We start from the raw sequence: 26960 nt of genomic DNA, 5'->3' as shown, positions 1-26960 counted from the left end.
GAGCAATGAAATTACCACCTGCAATACACATACTCCAAAAGCTTAGCGTACAAGTTTCTCTTTTGTCTTACAAGCGTCTCTTGTACCATCACACCAAAGCAGTCTCACATCATATGAAGAAATAAATTTATCTGCTATTTGCATCCCAAGTGAAAAATCCATTCCTATTCTACCATACATACCCATCTGCCTCACAAAAATTGCTTTTGAAGGGCCACCTATAAAATTCCAAGAAATACTTGAAAGCTAGACAACAGAAATGTATTGCACTTCTCTTTTTCACACCAGCAAAATTTTCAGTAGATTCTTTAAAGAGGAAGAGTGGGAGGATATTCAGCCAAAAACAGACCAACAAACTGCAACAAGCCCATCCAGAAAACTAGTAAAATTTTCAGTGGTAGGCATTTTGGAAGGTCATATCTACCAAAGTCAGAAAGATTTAGGTCCACCATACCACTTTAGCTCCACTATAACCAACATGGTATAGTGGTTTGAGCATTACTGTAGATTATGATTCTGGAGACAAAGGTTCAAATCCTCACTCAGCTATAGAAACCTACTGAATGTCCCTGGGCAAGTTACATTCTCTCAGCCTGAGAGGAAGGCAATGGCAACTCCCTTTGAACAAATTCTGCCATGAAAACCCCACAATAGGCTTGCCTTAGGGTCATCATAAGTCAGAAATGACTTGAAGGCACACAACAACAACATGGGCCATTAAGTCTTTCTCACACTACACAATTATAACATTTTCATTTCATGTTAACAGTCATGGCAAAATCCTATGGAATCCTGGGATTTGCAGTTTAGGTTGGGGTAGTTTAGGGAGACCTCTAGTGCCCCCCAAAACTACAGATCTCATGATTCCATATGGTGTAGCCAAAGCAATTAAAGTGGTATTGAAGTGCTGTAACTGTATTGTGAAAGAGACCAATGATGTGTGCCAATGTGTCACATCCAGTCACCACTATCTTGAAATCAATGGAAATATTCAGGGCAAAAGGAATCAAAGGATGGAGAAACAATGTACCATTTACCAGTACTAAACCAGAACTAGTTTATACTATCAATTCCTGTAATACTGTATATGAGAATCATGCAGCAAACACTCTAAAGGCATTCCAGCCAAGGCATGAATTTGGGGGTATGCAATGCAGGCATTTTGCTGATGCTAACCAGATCTAGGCCTGATCAGTGCCTGGGAGGAAGGCCATCTAAAAAACAACAACAAAACTACTTGTGAAAAATTCACAGGCAATAAGTTCTCTTCTGGAAAAGGGGAGATAGCTCTATACCATGTACATACTGAAATAAATGTGAACCATTATTATTAAGCATAACTCTGAATAACTAGATTCATAGGATATTTATCCAACCCATAAATGATGGAGAAACATTCATGATTTGTCCCTTTTGGATCCACTGTAACTTGCAGCAATGGCTCTAGGCTTCTCCATGTCTCCTTAAATTTCAATATGATTTCAGTATTGGTTACAGATTGAGTCTCCCTTAACCAAAATGCTTGGGAATAGAAGTGTTTTGGATTTTGGAGTTTTCAGATTTTGGAATATTTGCATATACATAATGATCTTTGAGACGGGACTCAAGTCTAAACATGAAATTCATTTCTGTCCCATATACATCCTATACACATAGCCTGAAGGTTATTTTATACCCACTGTATATACGGTACTCATGTCTATGTCTATTGATTTTAATTAAAAATTGACCCCCAAATGCTGTGTCAACCTATTCACAGGTCAATGTAAGTATTGTATTTTCTAATCAAAATAGGAACCATCCTCTTCTCTAAGTAGAGTGGTAAAAGGCAAGAGTGTAGTCCATCCTCGTAGCACCTAAAAGAAGAACCAGCCTTTACAAACAATTATGCCTGCCATGAGTTCTTTGGCATGGTTTTCTTTTGCTTCTTCCTTTTTATCCTTTGTTACATGCCCCTAAGTTTTATCTTCGACTAATTCATGGGCCATATCAAAATCCATAATTTTGGCCCCAAAACCTGGCCTTGACATATAAATGAAGTCACCTTATACTCAAATATATACAGCAACATTCTTAATAATTTTGTGCATGAAACAAAGTTTGTGTACACTGAACCATCAGAAAACAAAGGTGTTACTATTTCAGCTACCCATTTGGACAATTTTGAATTTTGGAGTATTTCAGATTTTATACTCAACTTGTATAATATGTGCACGACCTATTATGATTTGGATAGGTAGGTAGAATATGTGCCACTTTTATTCACTTAAGCATATATCACAGGCATGCCCTTACAGTGGCTGATTAAAATAGAAGTAAAAATACTTGCTATTATTACTATTACATATAATATATATATAGCATTATTAATATGCATGATACTCTACAGACTAGATGAGGACAATTCTTGCCCCCAAGGAGTTTACAATCTAAAATTTGACCCTGAGGAAATACAGAAAGGGGAGAGGAGGGGAGGTCTTCTTCAAATATGGGCAGATTTGTCCTGGATTTTTTAACTTTACATTTGTCTGTTCTTATTGAAACTATTCACCTAGAAATGAGTGCTGCCTTCTATGTAGCTCTAGCTAAGGCTAAGTAGAGCAGAAAACTACTAAACACGCTGTTCCTGTTCATGAATCTTAATACAATAATGTATTTTTGGTCACAATACTACATGGCCCACATGCGGCAGCCTCAAAATCCTGCGGCTGGTGCTCCTGCTTGGCAATGCACGTTAATTTTTAAGTACTCAGTCATGATGCTGTCACTTCCTATTTTGCTAAACCTTTTCTTGTTTGACTGCCTTTTAAGAAAGCAATAATTTCAACCCCTTTCTCCAGTGTATCCTTAATCTGTAGGCACAAGCCACAGTTTCTCCATGGAATCATTATAAATATTAACTTTAAATATTAGGACAGTCTCTACCTTTGGATCAGTGCAAACATACACCATCCACTGGAGTTAAAAAAACAGGCTCTGACAGTAAAATAATGTCCTAAATGATAGATAATACCTTTATGAATACATTATTACTGCAAAATGTCATCTTCGGCCATCTGCCTTTCTGTTTTCACGTCTCAAACTTTTTACAAATATCTACTTAATAATACTTCAGCAGATGAAGGACTATTATTAACTGGACCAGTTACTGTTGAATTACACAGATCATTTTACATAAAATGTAAGAAGGCATCTATCTTTTATCTCCACCACACTAATCTGTTACCCCTGGTTGGTCACTTATTTTGAACAGGTCTGAACTATTAATCATTTTGTCATTTAGTCGCCATCTACTTGGAACAATTAAAACTGTGTGCATGAGCATTTTACAGTGATGTCTTTACAAATACAAAATGAGATGCCAGTTCATTCTCTCAGCCTTAAGAGGATGGCAATGGCAAAACCCCACTGTGAAGATGATGGCCACTATCCCACCAATTTTTTGAGACTCGAACTCAGGACTCTCTTAAGTGTCTCCTGCACAATAAATCTCTTTAGATCAACTTGTGGGTTGTGACCCCTTTGGGTGAAGGGTCGTCTAAGAAAACCCATATTTCCAATGGTCTTAGGAACCAGACGAAAATAATTTTATGGTTGGGGGTAACCACAACATGAGGAACTTTATGAAAGGGTTGCGGCATTAGGAAGGTTGAGAATCACTGCTTTAGATGCTAGCCCTCTGGGTTACTAATCCCCCTCCGCCAAGCTGGCACCAATTATTCACTGACAGCCACACAACCATTATCTAATGTGTCTCAAACCTAAAAGACTATTCTCTTTGTTGGTAGTGGTTTTAATATGTTTCTGAAATCATTTCAGACAGCTGGCTGTTGAAACCAAGTAAGAAGTTTATTTGCAAGTCAGGCTGAATACAGCATCTCTTTTAGTGGATGGTGTTCACAATGGATATGGTGTACAAATACCTTATATAAATATCTGGTGGTGCAGTAGTTAAATGCCTGTACTGCAGCCACTCACTCACAAACCACAAGGTTGTGAGTTCAATCCCAGCCAGGGGCTCAGGGTCAACTCAGCCTTGCATCCTTCCAAGGTTGCTAAAATGAGTACCCAGATTGTTGAGGGCAATTGACTTATACATTGTAAACCGCTTAGAGAGTGCTTAAGTGCACTGATAAGCGATATAGAGATTTACTTGCTATTGCTTATTAGTTACACAGTTTAACAGTTTCTTTAGTTTGTCTTTGTAATTGTTTCTTTATAGCTTCATATATGTTCCCTTACAGACCAAGTTCTCACAGAACCTTTATTAAACTTTTGTATCTTATAACCCTTCTGGTTACCTGTGACTCCACTAGTCACCAAACACTATATCTCAGTCTCGCAGGACGCAACAACAATTTAATTAAGGACACTCCTCTTCCCTTTCTTGGGTACCTAATACCCTTTCTAACTGCCCCTCACAGCCACCTAACTTAGCCTCAATGGCTCTTCGTCCCACTTTCAAACCTGCTCTTCCCTCTTATATACTCAGTCCTGGGAGCAGCCTCCACCTTTGCCTGGCTCCCATTGGCTATTGGCAAGGTTTTAATCTGCCTGTTGCCATGTAAACTCAGTGGGTGACCATGGACAAGTCACACTGTCCCAGCCTTAAGAGGATGGCAATGGCAAAACTCCACTGAAGAAACTTGCTAAGAAAACCCATGATGGGTTCACCATAAGCTGGAAATGACTTGAAGGCACATAATAAAATAGAGTTACATAATCTGGACTAAAAGAACCCGGTCCAATGGAGTCTTTCTGTTTCATGTCTCATATCTTGTTTGGCCACTAGAAATCAGCTCACACTGAGAACAAAAGCAGGAAGATTTGTCCAAACGCATCTGAAGAAGTACATTTAAGTCTAAGAAAGCTCATGCTGCCAACCTCTTCCTTCCAGTTAGTCTCAAAGGTGCTACAAGTTTTCTCTACATACTGATTCTACAGACTAACACAGCTATATCTTTGAATGTCAGTGCTGTATCCTTCTTTCAACCATCCCTACGTAACTGACATGTAAACATCATGCATATTCTTAAAACACACAGGTCCTTGCTAGATTTTTTTTTTTAATTTACAGTTGGCCCTTCGTATCCATGGATTCATTGTCCACGAGCTCAAGCCTCCACAACTTGAAAATATTTTTAAAAATAAAAATTCCAAAAAGAAAATCTTGATTTTGCCATTTTATATAAGGGACACCTATTTTATTGTGCCATTATATTTAATGACGCTTGAGCATCCACGGATTTTGGTATCCACTGGAAGTAAATCACAGCGGATACCAAGGACCCACTGCAGAACACTATACACATCCACAAAGAGAGCTAGTGCAGTGCAGTGGTTCGACTGAGCATTGGACTACAACTCGGGAGACCAGGGTTCAAATTCCTACTTCGCTGTGGAAACGCACTACTAGTGACCTTGGGTAAGGCACATTCTCTCAGCCTCAGAGGAAGGCAAAAACAAATCCCCCTTGAACAAATGTTGCCCAAAAAAACCCCTGTGATAGGGTCGCCATAAGTTGGAACCTACTTGGAGACATACAACAATGCTCCTGTATAACCGGGCAGCTCTTCAAATGTGTAGAAATCACTATTCATTTGCAAACCAATAGCTAAGTTTATTCAAACTACCTAGAGTAGAAGTGTAGTTATGGGGGAAGGGCAAAATGAAGGCATTAGCCCCAATGAATTTTCCCCTCAGTCCCCTAATTTCTAACAATGCAGAGAGTGAGACGCTGATTAGCCTAAATACTTAGAACTCTTTATATCTACTATATTTGCATTCCCTTGTTTATTTTGCCTGCCCCTTTCCTTTAGATCAGTGGTCCCCAAATTGTGTTCTTTAAGGGATTTTGGACTTCAGCTTCCAGAATCTCAGACTGTTGGCCAACATGGCTAAAGTTTCTGGGAGCTGAAGTCCAAAATCTCTTAACGGACACAGTTTGGGGACCACTGCTCTAGATGCCTAGGGGTTTTTCCCCTCTAAATACAGTAATCAATTTTTAAGTTTCTGCATTGCTAGAAATTTAGGGATTGAATGAAAATTTCATGGAGGCAAAATTCTTATTGGGGGGCATACTCCCATTTTGTCACACACACACTCCAGTAGCTATACCTTTGCTTTGCTACTGGAAGGTACAAGCAGGAGAAGGATGGGAGAATTAACGTGATGTCTGGGTTCAGTGAATTCTGACAGATGTTTAATAACAGTCATCAAGATCCATTCTCACGTTTTACTCCCTGACTGTTCTCTGGAATTTGGTTATGTATAATTTATGATGAACAGCACTGTGGTTTTTTTTTAAAAAATAAAGAGCTCATATTCCAAACAAAAACACAGGTTCTACCTTACTACTTACTTTGTGCAAACTGCCATTGGGCTTAACTTAGAAATTTTTACCATTGTTTGTGAGGGATATTACCAAAAAAAAAAATTGCATCAAAGGAGGATCAACCCAGTTCACAGCATGACAACAGGTTGACTGCCATGCAAAGAAGGAAAAGGTGTGCTTTTACTCTCAGAGGCTAGAGCTACTGCAGAACAGGCTGAGCCACCTACGACTAGTCGAGCTTGAGGTCCTACTTCCCAGGATTTCTCATTTGCAAATATCTTTGTTGCACTGCTCAGATCAGCAGATACTTTTGATTAAATCAACACATCACTGCCTCTGAGCAGGGGGAGTTTTAATAAGCTCAAAATAACTGCAGCAAACAGAGCTGAAAGCTTCAACATGGTGAAGGAACAGTAATGAAGTGCTTCTTCACATGTTGAATGTATGGAGTGTGAAAGGGAGGAGGGGTTGGAAATATGGAAAAGGGCAGAACGAGGAGACTGCAAAAGCTGTCTCTTATGTTGCCTTCCCAAGCTGCAGTGGAGGGAGGGAATAGTGGTTGAGCCAAGCAACAAAAAGGAGGGGGGGGGGAAATAAAACCGTGAGAAAAAAATCTCAGCCATCGATTGTCACCCAGGGATTGATTGAGATATAGACTCCTGGCTCTTCACTTCAGACACTGCTGCGTATGAAAGCTTCAGTTCTTTTTTCTTTTCATCCCTGGCTCAGGCATAGATAAAACTTTCAATATTATTGTCTCAAATTATCTCATTACACAGATAACACACTGAAATCAAAGCCAAGGGACAAGACAGCAGAGGTGGAACATGTAAAAAGCTTAGACAGAACACCTTCAGGGCCAACTGCAAAGATGGAACAGATCTGGTCTACAGAATAAAGGACAGCTTTGCAATTATATAGGCAATATGGAAAGCGTCTTCAATAGGGGAACAAAGCTGGCCAGGAATATGTAGTGAATTTTATTCTAGTTACCCTTTATTCAGTGGTGACTTATGGTTTGAGGCACTGGTACTCTTACTCCTCCAAATTAATAAAATGCAAAAAAGTTTTTTTATAAAGAGACACTCATTATTTCAAGGATACTTTCCACTCTCTTCAAATAAGCAGCGATTACCAAATAGGAGGGATATACTTTCCAAAAATAATTTAGCAGGCACATTCCAGTATGTTGGAAACCAGACAACAGAATATGTTAGAGACATGAAAGCCAAAGTAGTAGTAGAGTAGTTAGATCGGCCTGCCCCAACCTGATACCTCCCAGGTGTTGATTATAACTCCCATCATTTCCATACAACATGGCCACTAGGTTAGAGAAGACTGGATTACAAACTAGGGCCCGTTACAGGGGCGGTCTTGGGCCGCTGCCGGTTGCAGCGCGGAGGAGCCACAGCAGCCAAACCGCGTGACTCCTCCGCGCTGCAAAAAAGGAGTGCAGAAATCGCACTCCTTCTGGCAACCCAGAAGAGCCGCCGCAAGTGCCAAAGCGCGCACTGGCGACGGCTCTTCCGGGTTTAGACGTCTGGACGCTGCGCATCCATTACGTCAAGATGGCCACACCCGTCTGTATAGGGCGCCACCATCTTGCCGTACGGAATACGCGCGAGGGGCAAGGCGCGTCGGGAAGCGCTGCCCCTCACGCGTATTCCTGGCGTAACGACGGCGCCGCTTAGGCCCGTCTGTAAGGCTCCTAGGATTGCAAAGACTGAGTCATCTTTTGGTATCATCTCAGTTACCTCACAGGGTTTTTGTGAGGATGGATTAAGAGAAGAGAACCATGTATATCACAGTTAGTTTCTAGAAGGACAGGCTAGAAATATACGGACTAAATACCCAAGGACATAACACCAGAAGACTTGTTCATAAAGAAGGCATGAGGACCTGTCTTCCTACCAAGGGTCACTTTTACTCAAATACTATTTATCATAGCTCAGATGCAAGTGGTGGGCAATGATGGGACCAGAGCCCCAAAAGCATGTCACAAAGAGCACATCTCTCTATATCTGGCCCTGAACAAACAGGCACCCAAGTACGTACTCTGTACGTACTAGGGTTGCCTGGGGGGCGTCTCTTTTAGACGCCCACAACCCTAGTATGTATGGAGTACGTACAAAATGGTGGCGCCCTGTTCACATGGGCGCCACCATTTTGATGTAATGGATGCCTGGTGTCCACACGTCACGGCATCACTTGTGCGCCGCAAAAAGAAGCCACTTTTTGTGGCTTCTTTTTACGCCGCTGGGAAGCCTCATCGTTTGGAGGCTGAGGCTTCCCACCGGTGGAAATGGAGGCAGCGGCAGACTGCCCTTTTTGGGCAGTCTGTATCCTGCCATTGACATCCCATTCTCTCTCTTTCTCCTTTCTTTTCTTCCCCATCCAGCAGGCTACTGAGGGCATAAACATCCTCATCTGGAAACACAGAGAAGTGGATGCCAAGCTAAGCTTGATGGCTCAGGTTGTGCATGTGTGTCTGTGTGTGTGCATGCGCTTACAGATTGCAAAGATCTCGGATAGGAGAAAAAAGCAGTAAGTTATCTTTAATCTTGTTTCAAAGTTCTACATGTTGTTCAGATACTAACTACAAAAATGAACTTCCATCAATTAGCTTTAAAGCATGTTCCTTTTACAATTTCCAGTTTTAATGTCATTTGCTCTAAGTATAAATAACCAAAACACTATTTTACTTTCCTAAAGTTTACAAATCTGCATAACCCACACAACTTGGCTACAATGGAAATCTGACCAGGGAAAAGCAAAGCCACTTTCCTCACCCCAAGGACTATTTATCCAAAAGACAGCTCTGAAAAGAGAAAGGACAGATCATTGTTACCAGAGGTTTGAAGGATGTTGCACAAGTTCCTGATAGGCTGAGGCCTGTCAACTGCTCACCTCTGCTGTAAAGGCTGTTATTTAATCACATTTTCACTACTCCAAGATCAAAATCTATATTCAAACAAAGATACCTTGCACTCCCAGTATTGTTTAGTCTGATGAGTGACAGCACTCTAAATTTGAGGTTTTCCCAGCTTTTACCTAGAGATAACAAAGATTTAACTAAGGATTTTCTGCATCCTAACATATGATCTAGCACTGAGACTAGGTGGTCAGTCTGCATGAAGTGGAATTAAGGGGTACAAAGAACAGACTCTACCACTTTAAACTACAGATGGGAAAAATAGTTCTTTTATATTTCCAATATTATACATGTAATAGAGAGTGTGGTATAGTGTTATGGGTGCTGGACTAGGATTCTGGAGACCAGGGTTCAATTCCCTGCTCAGCCATGAAACCCACTAGGTGACCTTGTGTAAGTCACATGCTCTTAGCCTCAGGCAAGCCTTCTCTGAACAAATGTTGCCATGAAAACCCCATGATAGTGTCACAGTATGTTAGACATTACTTGAAGCCACACAATAACAAGGAACACAACTAGGGATGCCATAACCCGGTGGCCCCCGTGACAAACCCGCTTTTGGGGGGCCCCTCCCGGTCCCGGTCCGGTTTGGCCCCTAGCCCCCGGTTCGAGCTTCCCCTGCCTCCTCCCCGCCGTCCTGCGCGCAGCTGTGCGCCACTCTCCCCACCTGGTGCACTGGCGTAGCCTAGAGAGCAGCTCTTCAAAACATCTGCCACTCAGAGCTATTGGCCAGCCCACTTGGTATATAAACCTTGCAAGAGGCATTACTTTCCAGGTTACAGTGAGAAAAGAAAAAAAGGCCATAAATCATTCATGTTGTCTGGGAGTTTAATTGCCTCATCTTTTAAATGTATACCGCGTCAGTATTCTTGTAATTCTTTATCACAGGATCGTTTTTGAGGCCCTAAACACCTTTACTTGTAATATGCAAATTTCTCCCGAAGCTGACCAATGGGAAAGAAGCAATCAGCCCTCCATTTGGGTTGGTTTTCAATGGCTTGGTGAAGGAAGAGCTTTTGCCTTGCTTGTAAATAGGAAGGGCTTTGGGGTAGCAAAAGGCTGCAGAAATAGTTTGACCCCCCCTTAAACATCCATGGCTCAGTGCTATAGGATTCTGGGAATTGTAGTTTCTTGTGGCACCAGAGCTCTTTTGACAAAAGGAAGCGTTGCCTGGGGGCAGAGCGGTGGAAGAGAGGAAGCTGCGATGATGAGGAAAAGCAGGGGCTCCTCCGCATGGTCCTGGCACTTCCCTTGGCTCCCTCCCTCCTCCTCCTCCTCCTCCTCCTCCTCTCAGAGCAGCCCCACAGGCAAGGTGAGCTGCTCATTCACACTCCTTGGCTTTTCTCTCCCCCCCCACTCTTCACTTTGAGACCCCTTTAACTGCCAAAGCTCAATGCTCTGGAATTCTGGTGTCTGTGAGGCATTTGGCCTTCTCTGTCAGAGAGCTCTGGTGCCACAACAGACTACAATTCCCAGGATTCCATAGCACTGAGCCCTGGCAGTCCAAGCAGTGTGTTTTGGACACAGAGATCCTCCAAATGAATCCAGTCCCTAGCTTTTATATCTCTCTCACACACTGCAGGAATAATAACCCACTTTGAGACTGCTTTAACTCAATGCTAGGGAATCCTGGGAATGCTAGTGTTTGGGAGACATTGAGACTTCTCTGTCAGTGATGGCTCTGAGGCCACAATAGACTACAATTCCCAGGATTCCCCAGCACTGAGCAGTCTCAAACTGGACCATTTCCTCAGTGGGGATGCACCTGGTGAGGAATTCTGGGCACTGCAGTTCAACTAAGTTTGGAGGGTTATGGGACTCCCTGTCAGAGATAGCTCTGGGGCCACAGTGTACTACAATTCCCAGCATTCCCCAGCACTAACCCAGGACAGTTAAGTCACTCTCGAACTGGATTATTTCCTCAGTGTGGATGCAGCTTTGGTGAGGAACTCTGGGCATTTCAGTCCAGCATTGTTTTATTTCAGCAGTATATTTTGGACCAGAGACAAGGTGACCAGGCATCCTCCTCCTTTTCCAGGACATGCCCTCTTCTGTCAAATTTCAAAATGTCCTCCATTTGGATCATGGCTAAGAAGCATGAATTTATAATTACATGGGTGTTTTTAGCTTTTATTTTTGGCCATGTCCTACATTTTTTTGCTTGGGTGCCCTACATTTTGGGGTGAGGGCATTGGTCACCTTGGTCAGAGAGCTTTCCAGGGGTTAACTGCCATTCTGCTGTGGAGCTGGAACAGAGCACCATTCCCAGAATTCCATAGCATTCAGCCGAGGCAGTTAAAGTGGTCTCAAACCAGATTATTTCTCCAGTGTAGATGCAGCCCAAGCCTTTTGCCTCTCTTATGCCTGAGATTTCAAAGCCCAGCCTTGGCACCACAACAAACTACAAATCCCAGGATTCCATAGGATGGAGCGATGAGCGTGAAAGCAGTGTGGCAGCAGCCTAAGTGTGCTTAATGCAGTTCTTAACATGGTGCACCTCTTGCCTACAGAGTCTCCCAGGCCCCAGCGGGGCTTGGGAGAGGCTGTCTCCCAGGCCCAGCGAGGCCTTGGAGAAGGTTTAAAAATGTAGGACCTTTTTTTTGTTAATTTCCTGGCCAGGAAATAAATAAATAAAAAAGTCCTACATTTTAAAACCTTGTCCTACATTTTTCCCGGTTTTGAGGTCCTCCGGGATGGCAACCCTAAACACAACAGAAAAGCTACAGGTTCCCAACTCTTCACTTTCAGTATCAATTACTTCAAAGCCGGGGTAGAGAAACTGAATCTAAGTTTGCCTCTCAATATTTATGCCATTATTTTACCCCACTCTGGGCTGTTCTCATTGTTGCATGGTTTTTTATTTTATTTTATAAAGACAAACAAATATTTTGTGGCATCTTCAAAATGAACATGTCTGGCACAAGCCTTTATGGACTTCATCCAGTCTACCTTTTTTAAAAAAATTACAAGAGTAATTATTGTCATTGAAACCGACTAATATGACTATCTCCTTGAAATATTTTATGCAGAAAAGTGGCAATATATATTTTTTAAAAATTCATAGTCCAATTATCAGATGCTAGGACATCTGATGGCAATTTCCTCCATGCTCTGCTAGAGACTTTCCAAAGGACACTGACTACCTTTGTCCAGCTACCTCCCTGGCATATTTCATTTAGTCCATTCATTACTTCTTTCCACAGGCTGTGTAAGTAACTGTGGCATTGTATATTCACCCTCTGTTGCTCTGCAGCTGCAACAAACATCTATAACATCATTTAACCCTCTTTGCAGTCTGCTTAACTCACAGTCCTTCTCTCTGCAAGTAAAATCATACCCTTTTAATTCAGGAAATATATAAATAAACCAGGACAAATGTAGGACAAAATTTTCAAATGGAAGACACTTTTTTTTAAAAAAAAATGGAGGACATGCGAAAAAATTTGCTGATTTTTAAAAAAATGTTAATATAAATGCTTGTTTCTGAGGCTTCTATAGACAATTGCCCCCCAAAGGCCCCGGCGGCAATCGGCGGCAAGACCGGGCTGGGGCCGGTCCCAAGGCCTCGCCGGGCCGCATCCGACCCGCAGGCCGCAGGCTGCCTACCCCTGATCTACAGAGATAGACTCAACCTCAGTGAACTTCAAGTGTCATTTGAACTTAGGTCCTAAATACTCAAAAGGCACCAATCTCATCTGATATTGGAAGCTAAGTATGGTTAGTACTTGGATGGGAGACCGTCAATGAATACCAGGTGCTGCAGGCTATATTTCAGAGGATGGAACTGGCAAACCACCTCTGAGTATTCCTTGCCTAAGTAAATCCTATGAAATCCATGGGGTTGCCATCAGTCAACAGGTGACCTGAAGGCACATACACAGATACTCCATAGTCTTAAAATGTTGGTAGAGGAGCCTACCATAAAATTCAGTGGTTTCATTCCAGATTTTTATGCAGAAGTACAGACATCCTCATTGTCCTTTTGTAACCCCTTTATTTTCCTACCACTTTTTCTGTCTTATCTTCCTATACACACACACACACACACACACACACAAATCTGCTAAAGAAATAACAACAGAGTAATTGCATGATGCCTTTTGACTGATAGTACTTTGGGGTATTCAGCATTTGGACAGATGAATGTGACACCTAATCTGCACTGCAGGATTAATGCAATTTGATGCCGTCTTAACTGTCATGGCTCCATACTATGGAATTCTGGGATTTGTACATTTCCTGTCAGAGAGTTTGTTGGTTGGGGCCTCCAAGTCTTTTCCAATTTACGGTGACCCTAAGGAGAGCCTATCATGGGGTTTTCTTCACAAGATTTGTTCAGAGGAGGTTTGCCATTGCCTTCCCCTGAGGCTGAGAGAGTGTGACTTTCCCATGGTCACCATGTGGGTTGATAGCCAAGCTGGGAATTGAAAACTGATCTCCAGAGTTGTAGTCCAACACTCAAACCACTACACTACGTTGGTTCTGGTGCCACAACTAAATACAAATCCCAGGATCCCTTGGAAAGGAGCCATGACAGTTAATGTGCATTAATCCTGCAGTGCAGACCAGACCCTAGTTTGTACACTTCATCAGTGACTCTTAAAAGTCCCATGATGTTAGGGGACTGTAGAAGATGAAAAGGGCAAATCACCAAATGTGGTGATACACAACTGAGTAGAGATCTGTCCTTCGGCTTCTGTCCCAACTCAGCTCTGGAAAAGTGGTGGCTTTCCAGGTTCTGGGCTCCAGTTCCCATCAGCCACAGCTAGGGTTCCCATAACTGTCCACTAAAACCTGGGACAAAATGTAGGACAAAATCTAGACCAAACTGTAGGACAACTGCAGGACAAAACTCAGCCCTAGGATATTTAAGGTCCTCCATTTTTCTTAAATGCCCTACATTTTGGGCTGAGTTTTGTCCTGCAGTTGTCCTACAGTTTGGTCTAGATTTTGTCCTACATTTTGTCCCAGGTTTTAGTGGACAATTATGGCAACCCTAGCCACAGCCAGCCTGGCCAAGGTGAAGGGATGGAGGGCATGTTACAAGGCCTGCAGACTTCACACAATGAGCAAGAGAGGGGTTAAAAAGGCCATCTTCTCAGCCAGTATCGTGGTTTGAGTGTTGGGACTGCTGAGGCTCTGGGTTCGAATCCTGGTTCATGCCCAAGCCACACTCTCTCAGCTTGAAGAGGATGGCAATGGCAAACCCCCCTCTGAGGAGACTTGCCATGAAAACCCCATGATAGGGTCTCTATGAGTAGGAAAGGACTCGAAGGCTGGGTCCACACTGCAGAAATAATCCTGTTTGAGACCACTTTAAAGGCCATGGCTCCATGCTAAAGGATTCTGGGAATGGTAGTTTGTTGTGGCAACTGCACAACAAACCCCACAACGACTCCAAGTATTGCTTCCCTTCCCTTAACAAGCCCCAGGCTTTCCTTCATCCTCCTCAGTTATGACTGAGCCACCCACAAGCCCCGCCCCTATTCGGAGGCCCCGCCCACCCTCCGTTGCCATGCAACCAACGACCCCCTCCCTGCTCTCCCCTCCTCGGTCTCCGCAACTGCTGCCCTTGGCCTGCTGGTTGCCACGGCAACGCGGCCTCCCTCTCACCTGCTGAGCCACGCTTAGGCCTTCGTGCTGCAGCCGTTTCTCGGACATTTTGCTCCCGCCACGTTGCACCGAGGGGCTCATGCGCATCCTTCTCCGCTTCCCTCCTCCTCAGGCGCGGCACACTGGCGTAAGAGCCCGCCGGGTTGACAGAAGCGCGACTCCAGTAGCCGCCGACGCCATTTTTGTCACTGGCATTTTTTGGGCCCGCCGCTGCCCGCTTCGGCTTCACAACAAAAGTGTCGCCATTTTTGGTTTGGGCAAATGGAACGGGTCAAAATGGGGGCGGGGCTAAGGGCGGGGCTTCTAAGAGTATACAGTACTGAAGTTTGAGCGATGCACTATGACTCTGGAGTCCAGAGTTCGAGTCTTGGCTTGTCCATTTGAAGCCATTGGGTGACCTTGGGGAAGTCGCACTCTCTCAGCCTCAAAGGATGGCCATGGCCTTAGGCAAGTCACACTCTCTCAGCCTCAGAGGAAGGCCATGACCTTAGGCAAGTCACACTCTCTCAGCCTCAGAGGATGGCCATGGCCATAGACAAGTCACTCAGAAGGCGGCCATGGCCTTAGACAAGTCACACTCTCTCAGCCTCAGAGGAAGGCCATGTCCTTAGACAAGTCACACTCTCTCAGACTCAGAGGATGGCCATGGCCATAGACAAGTCACACTCAGAGGAAGGCCATGGCCTTAGACAAGTCACACTCTCAGCCTCAGAGGATGGCCATGGCCTTAGGCAAGTCACACTCTCTCAGCCTCAGAGGAAGGCCATGGCCTTAGACAAGTCACACTCTCTCAGCCTCAGAGGAAGGCCATGGCCTTAGACAAGTCACACTCTCTCAGCCTCAGAGGATGGCCATAGACAAGTCACACTCAGAGAAAGGCCATGGCCTTAGACAAGTCACACTCTCAGCTTCAGAGGATGGCCATGGCCTTAGGCAAGTCACACTCTCTCAGCCTCAGAGGAAGGCCATGGCTTTAGGGAAGTCACACTCTCTCAGCCTCAGAGGATGGCCATGGCCATAGACAAGTCACTCAGAAGGCGGCCATGGCCTTAGACAAGTCACACTCTCTCAGCCTCAGAGGAAGGTCATGGCCTTAGACAAGTCACACACTCTCAGCCTCAGAGGATGGCCATGGCCTTAGGCAAGTCACACTCTGTCAGCCTCAGAGGATGGCCATGGCCATAGACAAGTCACACTCAGAGGAAGGCCATGGCCTTAGACAAGTCACACTCTCAGCCTCAGAGGATGGCCATGGCCTTAGGCAAGTCACACTCTCTCAGCCTCAGAGATGGCAGTGGCCTTAGACAAGTCACACACAGCCTCAGAGGATGATCATCATGGCCTCAGGCAAGTCACATTCTCTCAGCCTCAGAGGAAGGCCTTAAACATTTTTTAGAAGGGACACCATTTTGCTATGTCATTATATTTAATGGGACTTGAGCATCCACGGATTTTGTTATCCATGGGGGATCTTGGAACCAAACCCCAGTGTATAACAAGGGTCCACTGTACTGAGTTATGGTTTTGGCCTCTTGTTTAAATTTAATTGGCCTCTTTCCCCCAAACCTTTTAATGTGTAAAATGTACACATACGTTGAGTTAAATATCGAATTTACTTAAATAAATCTGTTCTAATTTGCATGATGTCATTCCCTTATAAAATGTTAAATATGAATATACATGAATGTGCTAATGAAAATATGCACAATAAATAAAATATTTTTACTGTATTCACATACTGCATTGAGTGGGGGGAGCATGACATCTGCATGTAGATGTAAGGATGCCACAGCTACATATTTCACATCTTCCTATGGTCTATAATATGAATGAGGGGAGTTTCAGATGTGGGATGTTATTGGAAGAACTTGCCTGCTAAAATTAGCAGAATAAGTGTCTTGAATGTGATACACAAATCATTAAAATATGTGGGAGGTTGTGATTTATATTGGAAAGGGCAATTGCGATTTGTATTTATGAGATACATTTGAACAGGGGGCTCTGAATTTAGCCATGCTGTGTACACAGTTTTGCAGCACAAGGCACTGAATCCCAGATTTTTAAAATGCTGTCAAGAGAAGATGCAAATTTAGAGGATGAATGTTTGCAGTATGTGTGCAAAAACAGGAATCTGCATCATGCAGACCAGTATGCCAGGGATCTAATATTTGGAGTAATGGAAGCAGTGTGAGTCACAAGAACCACTGTTTCTTTCATGTTGTTGGAGAAAGATTGTATGAAAGACACAAATGATTTCATGTGCTATTCAATTATTAATCCTCAGAGTCACTGTGAATACAACTTTGACCAAAGCTTGTAAGGACTGGCTGCAGTGCATGAAAAACTGAGGAGAAACTCAAATTCCTGTAACATTTTTTTAAAAAGTCCAATGCATTTTGAAACAGAATTCTTTCAGGGACCTTTGAAAATGAAATGAAAAAGAAATAACTTTTTTTGCCAGCACACAAGAAATAAACTGATCTATCTCACTGCAATAGCTATATGTCAAGAATTCTCAAAATGGGATTGAGCCATAACATTTTGTTTACATATAGTGGAATTATGTTTGGATGTAATAGATTTGGAGTTAAATTACTGGTAAGGTATTTCCCCCTTATGGACATGTTTTATGTGTGTTTTCAAATGTTTTAATCTAAATGTTGGTAATTTTGTATTTACTTGCTTTTTATTTTTATTTTAAGGGCCCAGAGGAAGTAATTTATACTCTGAAATGTGTTGGGCTTAATAAAACGAAACAAGCACTTGAGATTGTTCTCTCCTTGGTTTTTCTTTTTTTATCTGTGTTTTCCTTCTTCGTGCTGTTTTATGGTACAGTTCAGTCAATACTATTATGTGCCATAACAATAGTATCAGATAGGTGAATAGAATGGAGGAAGAATGTTGATGAGTACCAACTGTAAACATTCCAAAACTCATTCCTTAAAAGTCTCCAGATTGTATTGCAATTCTGAATTTTTAAACAACAACAACAACAACAACAACATGGAGTTCCATGTTTGTATTTTTCCTTCTAAGCCTTCAGTATGTGCTTCATGCACCCCTACTCCCCCAAGTTACACAGGAGAATTCTGAATAGAATATCTGTTACAAGAAAGCCGAATTCCCCATCATCTTACAGCAGATTTCTTATAATTTCAGGCACCTAGAAAATTCTTTAAATTATGGATCTTATAATTAAACTCGACAGGTAGGTACCTCTGGGTAAGTCTGGGAGATCTATCCAAAACAACACAAGCTGCTGCTGAAATACAACCATCTTGTGTTCTTGGGCGAAACATAATCATCTGTTATAACAGAGGCAACCTGAAATGAAAATGAAGGTAGCAGTACTGCTTAGGGTAGAGTGCAGTAAAGGAAAAACAGTTTATTTTATATTGCAGAAGTATTTGTTAATCGCTTTTCAAAGTGATGCACAATAACATTCTTAAAAAAACCCTAGATTTAAAACAATTTGAGAATTGAGATTAAAAACCAAAGTTCATAAAAAATAATACTATAGTTTTTTGTGGGTTTTTTGGGCTATGTGCCCATGTTCTAGAAGAGTTTCTTCCTGACGTTCCGCCAGCATCTGTGGCTGGCATCTTCAGAGATGCCAGCCACAGATGCTGGCGAAATGTCAGGAAGAAACTCTTCTAGAACATGGCCACATAGCCTGAAAAACCCACAAAAAACTATGGATGCAAGCCATGAAAGCCTTTGACTTCACAAAGATAGTATTTTTTTTTATTTATATACCACTATTCCAAAGATCATAGTGGTGAACAGCAATTAAGCTAATTAGCAAGTAAGCTAATTTGCCCCCAACAGTCTGGGTACTCTTTTTAGCGATCTCGGAAGGATGCAAGCCTGAGTCGAGCTTGGGCCCTTTTGCTGGTCTTGAACTCGCAACCTTGTGGTTTCGAGTAAATGGCTGCAGTACAGGCATTTAACCACTGCGCCACCAGGGCTCCAGTTCTTGTCACCCACTGAAAGCTCAGCAAGGACCAACCTAATTTCACTTGGGAGGAAGTTGCACAGTCGGGGTGTGATGGCAGAGAAAGCCTTGTCCTGTGTATTCACCAAGCTAGCCTCATATGGTAGTAGGATATGCAACAGGGCCCTGCTGAAGATCACAGATTCTAGAAGCTCATATTGAAGAAGATATTCCTTCAGATGTCCTGGCTCTAAGCCGTTTTAGTCCTCGTACATCAAACCTAGCCCTTGAATTGAGCTTGGAAACAAATGAGAAGCCAGTGCAATCAGTACAAGACCTGCAATATATGGTTTATAAAGTACACAACACACAGTATTGTTTGACCTCTGAATTTAGTTCTGTAGGTTACAAACAATTTCATGGAGATTTCCATGTAGAGTGTGTTACATTACTTACAGTAACAGTGTTACACTAGTCTAATTGGTAAGTGATTAAAATTTGGATCATTGTAACCAAAGCTACATCCCTTTTGCAAAGACAATGCCACTTGCAGCAGCCAGTTGATTTCCCAGGAATAATACTGGGTCTAACAATACCTTGGCTCTAACCTGCAGCACTGGTTTAGGCAAAGTGAATTGATAAGTGGCTAGATATTAGCTGACCCTACACACACTACACATATATCACACTATGATTCAATTTTGGCTGCTATGGCTGAATACTATGGAATCCTGGGATTTGTATTTTGAGAATGCAGTGCTCTCTGGCTGAGAATTCTAAATGCTGTAGTTCTATATTTGTGGAGTGTGAAAAGACAAGGGAGATTATCAAAAGAGTCTTCAAATCTCTATTAAAGGTAGAGAATAACACTTTTAGCAATATTTATTGCACCACGCTATTTCCATTTTGTTGCTGCTTTGCTATGAGGTGTTGTTAGAACATCCATTTTCATTGTCAGGGAAAACCCATCAATAAGCTTGTAATTGTGCTGTTCTCCCATTAGTCCTCAGGTGTGCAATGTTGCTGCCACAGTAGTTCCAATATTGGCAGTCATGTGGTGCTGATAACTCCCCCTCTCCCCTGTCCCACCTGCTATTCCCAAACAAGCTGTTTTCCTTCTTTTTTTTTTTAACCCTGAATTGTATTAGGATAACTCCAGAACTGCATTACAAATAAAAATTTAAAAAACCCAGGCACTCTGAGTAGGGCATAGAGCAGGAAGGTGGAGTTAAGGGGGATTGTGGAAGAGAGTGCAAGTGACCATCAATAGTGGAAACAGCCCCAGTCGTGTTATTACAGAGACATGCAATAATGAAGCTTCCAAATTGGTATGCTTGCATTTCCATTCACTAAAATTGTGGTGAGAACCAGACTCATGTGATAATGTCCTACGAGGCCTACTGAAATGTGGCTGTTACTACAAACTCTTAAAACATGGATGTGCAAACTGCTTTGAGGAATGTATTTTCAAGTTTATTCATTCATAAGGGCTGCATTGCTATGTTACCACTGAAATCACATTTTCCACATTTGGGTCTTGTTGCATCTTTTGTCAATTTTTCATTAATATTTTTCCTCTGCACCTCAATGTATGTTAACTCTCCTCTGCTCACTCTGCCTTTTCCCTCTGCACTTATACTAGTCTGTCTGCTCTAAATATGTTACAAGAGTCTTTGAGCTCTTTTCTCAGTTTTTGCCCTTTTTCTGTTTCATATGAACACTTCCAGTTAGTGAGAGTTTGAATCTATCTTTTTCTAGTCAACATCTGGACATTGGTTCATATCACCCCACAACTGTAAATACACATGATCTCATCTGATTTTGAGCAGGTTAGTATTTGGGTAGAAGATCACCAGGAAATACTGGAAATCTCCAGGTCGGCTCAGAAGAAATCCTGTCTGGAGATACACTACCAGTAAGAGTGGACAGTGTACTGGATTAGATGGACCAAGTGTCAGTATCAGCCAGCTTACTATGTTCACAGTGCCAGCAAATAGAGGTCTAACTTATTTCTCATGTACCTTCATTGGGCCAACCAAATACTATTTCAATAGCAATAGAAATTTAGTAGTTGGGAACTGTAGAGATATAGAGTCAGCCCTCCATATCCATGGATTCAAGCAACTGCAGCTTGAAAATATTTTTAAAATATATAAATTCCAAAAAAGCAAACCTTGATTTTGTCATTTTATATCACCCGTTTAGAATGCCATTGTATTTAATGGGACTTGCGCATCCATGGATTTTGGTATCCACAAGGGGTCCTGAAACCAAACCCTAGTCCTAGTGGATACCAAGCGGCTATTTTATATGGTTAGCACACCATGTTGGGGAAAAGAAGTGGCACCACTTTGTCAAAGTGATCTTCTGTAAACTAGTTGCTGACCAGGGGTTCTGTTCTCTACATCTCATTGACCATGTATGTATAGTATGTAGTGTAATGAGTGGCTAAGAATATGATATGTAGTGACAATTTTATGATCAAAGGCTAAAGGAGCTAGGTGTATTTCATTGGGGTGAAAGATACACCAGGGGTCTTATCATTGCCATCTTTGAACATCTGAAGGATTGTCACATGAATGATGGACCAAATTTGTTTTTCTTTGCTCCAGATTGCTAATTCATCTATCCCAGAATTGTCAAAACTGACTGCCAGCAATCAGTCTTCTAGGGCCTAATTGCCATTTACCTGTTAAACCAGGTTCCAACAAACCGAATCTATGATTTGGTTTGGCCCCAATCATGGTTCCCACTATCTTTGCACTGGAACAGGGCTGATGCGGGAGAGGACACAGGAAGGCCTGGGTGGAGAGGCCAGGCTGCGTGGCAGGGAAGGCCAGGTCACGTGGCGGAGAGGCCTGGGGGATGGAGGAGGCAGGCTGGGCTGGGAGGACAGCGGAGGTAGGCCAGGAAGAAGGCTGGGGATGGAGGGAGGCATGCTAAATGAATTGATTCAGCCCAAAAAAACAGTGTATTTTGGATGTGGGTTAAATGAGTAAAAACCATGCCCCCCCTTTCTGAATCGCTTCAGCGATTCAAATTAAGTGGGAACCATGGTGGTTTAAACCGAATCATTTGGAGTCATGATCCCATTTAAACCATAGTGGAAATTAGGCCTAGGATTTCAGGAATGAGTCTGGCCTAGTTCTGCCTAGAGACACCAGATATTGAACTTTGGACTTTCTGCATATAAAGCATGCACTCTGCTATTGAGCTAGTTAGCCCGTCTGCAAACAACAACAACAACTACTACTACTACTACTACTTTGCCATTCTGGATGTATGATGTAATCAGAGTTACAAAAGGGTTTTTCAAAAAGTGGTGGATCCTTCTTCAATGGAAATGTTTAAATAAAGGTTTGATGATCACTGAAAAGGGACACCATGGCAGCACATTTCCTATATCAGCAGGATGCAGTTCTATGAGCTGTGAGCCAGAAAATCCCTTGATCAGACCTCATGTCAGCCTTGACAGATGAGGGCCTATTAGCTTCCCTTTCAGCCACATCTATCCCTTGAGTAACATAAGGATCATAGTATTGGTTTATTTTACAAGAGTTGTTGTAATGCAGCCTCCCCCTACCTAGTTATGTTGGCTGGGGATGATGGGAGTTATAGTCCAAACTCATCAGGAAAGTGCCAGGATTAGGGGAAGCTGTTGCAAGGGTTAGCAGAATCAGGTAATAATAATAATAATAATAATCATCATCATCATCATCATCATCATCATTTATACCCTGCTCTTCAACCAAAAGGCTATCAGAGCCGCTTACTTTTTTTAAAAAATTAGACATTTCCCTGCCTCAGGCTTACATGAAGCACTTTGAGTAACCTGAAATATGTTATATGAATGGTATGTTTTACAGTACAGATTGAATCTTCCTTATCCAAAATACTTGAAACTACAAGTGTGTTGGATTTCGGAGTTTTTCAGTTATGGAATATTTGCATATGCTGTTGGTGGTGCATGCCTTCAACTCATTTCTGACTTATAGCGACCCTAAGGCGACCCTATTGTGGAGTTTTCTTGGCAAGTTTCTTTAGGGGGGAGTTGCCATGGCTATCCTCTGAGGCTGAGAAAGTGTGACTTGCCCATGGTGGGTTTACATGGCTAAGCCATGATTAGAACCCTGGTCTCTAGTCCAATGCTCAAACCACTGCACCATTTGCATATACATAAGGCAGTATCTTGGAGATGGGACCCAGATCTAAATATGAAATTCATTTATATTTCATATACACCTTATACACATAGCCTGAAGGTAATTTTATACACAGCATTTTAAATAATTTTGTGCATAAAACGTTTTTGGGCATGTATACTCTGAACCATCATAAACCATAAGTATCAGCCACTCATATAAACAATTTTGGATTTTGGAATATTTAGGATTTTGGAAGGGAGACTCAACCTATAATCTTCTTGCCTTTGTATTTTTCATGGCATACTTTCTTCCACATATTTTTGCAAACAATTGCCATTCCTTCATCCTCACCCCAGCATTACATGAAGGCACTAGAATAAAAATCTGTTGGGACCAAGATCATGACTTGAAGCATGGCATATCTCCTAAAAGTATACTATAGTTGAAAGGTGATCTGAAAGCAGCCTGAGGCTATGATCCTATGCATGCAGGCTTGGGAGCAAGTCCAACTGAACTCAGCAGGACATCTGACAATGTAAGACTGGGCTCTGAGACTTCAAAAGTGAGCATTATTTTTTACAGAACAACTATAGAAGAAAAAGGGGGGGATGTAAAGTATAATCATGGAATGGACATAAACATTAATATAAGTTGACTCTGGAGTTTATGAGACAAGGGAAATTGGAAGTATAATCCAATGGCAATCTGAACGCAATCATGGGGTTTAACGTTATTGTGTGATAACCCACTACATGCAAATTCGGGCAATGGGAAGTCAGTCCAAACGCAATCATGTGATTTCACGTTATTGCATGATAGACTGCCACACACAAATTCGGGCAATGGCATGCTATTTTCGGGCAATGGGAAGCCAGTTCGAACGCAATGCGCATTCACGTAATTGCGCTAAATTAGCAACTTTAAGTGAACTCATTCTGGCTCCACTTTCTTTTCATTTGAATTGAAGAGAAATTCCTCCCATTTTAACAAACTCCCCTGTCTCCAAAAAAGATATTTAATCAAAATTGGAGCCTATAAAATACACATTAAAGTATAGATAACACCATAAGGTATCGAGATCATTGGAGGATGGCTGCTGAATGTCACTCCAGTCTGATGTTACTTGTTATCACAAAAAATTAACAATGCTACATTTAACAACATATTGCTAAATAAGTTTAAGAACTGGGTATACAGCTGATTCAAATTTGCACCTTGCTTTCTAGTTAATAAATAACGAAAATCAGTAGTTCTGTATTTTTTTTCAGCCTGGCAAAAGCTAGGCTAGAACAAAATAAATACCAGAAGAACTCAGCATGTTCAAAGCAAGAACCAAACGAAGGCTCCCAACAGGGTTTTTGAAGCACAGCATGCAGAGAGGGAGCAGGCCATAAAAAGAGAAGACAGGTTTGTTTCAGCCTCTCTTTGTGCTTGTTTAGTGAGTGTAAATGCAATTTTAAAATGCATAGAGGTCTGAACACAACCCATCTGTCATGGTTCTCAATAGGTAGGAATATTTATCAATGCTGCAAAAAGAAATTTCTTTGAAAAGTATGCTGATGTATGGTGAGTGAGAAATCCTGTGCTGACCTCTGTAAAAATGCACACCAGGGACCTTCAGTGTCCTGGTTTTTGATGAATAGGAGCCCCTTGTGTTGCTGTTGTCATTTGCTGGCAAGTAAGCTCCAACATACAGTGATCCTATGAATGCGAGCAGGGTGCAGGGGATTCAGAGTGCACTAGGTGACACCCTTAGAGGGGGTGACACCACTGCTCCACAAACATCTACCTCCACTGGCTGCCTATCAGCTTCCGGGCCCAGTACAAGGTGTTGGTTATCACCTTTAAAGCCCTAAATGGCTTGGGTCCAAGCTATCTCAGGGACCGCCTCCTCCCGTACAATCCTCCCCGCGCTCTCCGGTCCTCTAGGAAGAACTTACTACAGCCTTTAAAATCTAGGCTTGCGGCGACCTTCCAGAGGGCGTTCTCTGCTGTCGCCCCCAAACTCTGGAACGACCTGCCGGATGAGATCCGTCAGATAACATCATTAGACAGCTTTAAAAAAGCGGTCAAGACGGATCTCTTCCGACAGGCCTTTCCAGATTAACCATCCCGGCCCAGGTTCCCTGATTCCCTCATTCCTCCCGTGGCCCCATCTTAGTGATGGTTGAGGATCAGCAGAGGGATATAAGGGTTTTTAGTTTTTAATTGTTGTTTTTATGCTTTGATATTGTGTTTTAATATGTTATACTGTTTAATACTGTCTTAAGGGGGGAAGGGATAAAGTGTTTTTAATTGTTATATTTTATATTTTACTGTTGTCAACCGCCTGGATTGGTTTCCCATAGGGCGGTATACAAATAAAATATTATTATTATATTATTATTATTGTCAGAAACAGGCTGTGGCATTCGCCTGTGTCTCATTGAAATTTTGAAGAGATGGGGTGAGGGGGTGAGGCTTAGTGGGAGGAGAAAGGAGCTGTTCCAGGTTTGTGGGTTTTTTTAAAATATTCAAATTTCAAAAAAATTTTTTAAATTAAAATATTTTCATTTTAAATTTTCTTTGAAAACATCACATTTTACCCAATTTTCACCTTAAGCACATTTAGGGTGTGTGTAGGATATTGTAAATATAATTTTAATTTTGCTAGTTGTTGATGTCACACCTATTACCATTACCTTCAGTGATAAAATATGGTGTATCATATGGAATTGTGATTTCTGAGTAATGTGAGTACAAAAAACACGACTAAGGATTCTGTATGATATGGTGATGAATTACTGCACCAGGTGACAACAACCCTAGTGACACCATTGAATGAGAGACATCTAAGAGTCCTGGTCTTCAGAAAGCCTTGCTGAGATCTTGCAGACTCAGGACTATTCTTTATTGAATCAATTCACTTGGAAGTCAGTCTTTGGCATTTTCTATTGCCTCCATTTGCCCCAGATTATCATACTTTCCAAAAAGTCCATGTGATCTCATTATGTGTCCAAAGTACTAATTGATTAACAGTTTCTGTCACTGCCTCTTTAGGAATTATCATACATTATGCTTATGCCTATTCTGATACTTCCAAAGATTAGTTCTAAAATGGAATTAATCATGTGAAGGATACTTTTTGCCTGAGGATAACATGGCTTCTGTGTTAGAAGTTTGTTTTTCATTGTTGTTCATGTTTTTAGTGATGTACCAATAAACAAGGATGGTGTAAGTTTTGTGATTGTTACAGGGCTTTTTGTTTGCTGTGGAATACCTGTCACTTTTCATTACGATCCTTGATTAATAGCTCTCAGTCTTGGGACACGCAAGGGCCTCAAAGTCTGTATTTAAAAATGTATAGATGTACAACATGAAAAATGGCTAAATAACCTCTCAGTGTTGGCAACAGGCTCCCAATGGCAAGAATTTTAATACAGCTATATTGGGAGCTGTATAAAGATATGTGTAAGAAGAGATGTGGGCAGCAGCAGATGTAGGTCCTTGTGTTACCTAAAATGCCAGGATCCCAGGGGGCACCCACAACCAATATTTAATAGGGGGAATATTATTAGCTCATGTAAATCTGCTGAGAGGGCTTTGGGCAACTAAAAGCAGGGATCAAAACTGTGCATACTGGTTCTGAGAAACAGAACTCCAGAACGCACAGTCCAAAATGTAGTTATATATGTAGTATATATAGTATACATGCAAAATGTAATATAACAGCAAAGGGAACTCAACTTTCACACAAAAACACACTCACACACATATACAAGAACTAACAATGTAAAATGTGGTAGCAGATAGTGATTTTCAGGATTGCAGAAGGTGATACTGTACCTGATACCAGAAGCAGAGGTTCCAGTTGGTGGATTCTGTAAGAAGAAAGTGGCTCAGCATGCTACCTGTGGATCTGAGTTGGCCAGCAGTTGCTGAGGAGTCAAGTGAGATACTGTCTGAACTCAAACAAGACCAAAAATTGGTAGTGCCTCAGAAGGTATAATTATAGGGCAAAAT

General features: G+C 42.0%; 1 protein-coding gene across 1 annotated transcript in view; it reads right to left on the bottom strand.

Moving 5' to 3' along the window:
- CCDC167 (coiled-coil domain containing 167) overlaps nt 1-15124 on the bottom strand; it is a 50086-nt gene extending 34962 nt beyond the window's left edge. The window contains exon 1 of the mRNA XM_089529608.1: nt 14880-15124. Within this exon, the coding sequence (XP_089385734.1) occupies nt 14880-14966 (87 nt within the window). The 5' untranslated portion in view covers nt 14967-15124. The remainder of the gene's footprint in view (nt 1-14879) is intronic.
- Between the last annotated feature and the right edge of the window lie 11836 nt (nt 15125-26960).

Source organism: Sceloporus occidentalis, unplaced genomic scaffold (genome assembly GCF_023333645.1).
Source record: "Sceloporus occidentalis isolate IW3139 unplaced genomic scaffold, rSceOcc1.0.p SCAF_6, whole genome shotgun sequence".
NCBI lineage: Eukaryota > Metazoa > Chordata > Lepidosauria > Squamata > Phrynosomatidae > Sceloporus > Sceloporus occidentalis.
Note: the sequence above shows the minus strand (reverse complement) of the source record. Positions and strands in the feature narration are given on the sequence as shown.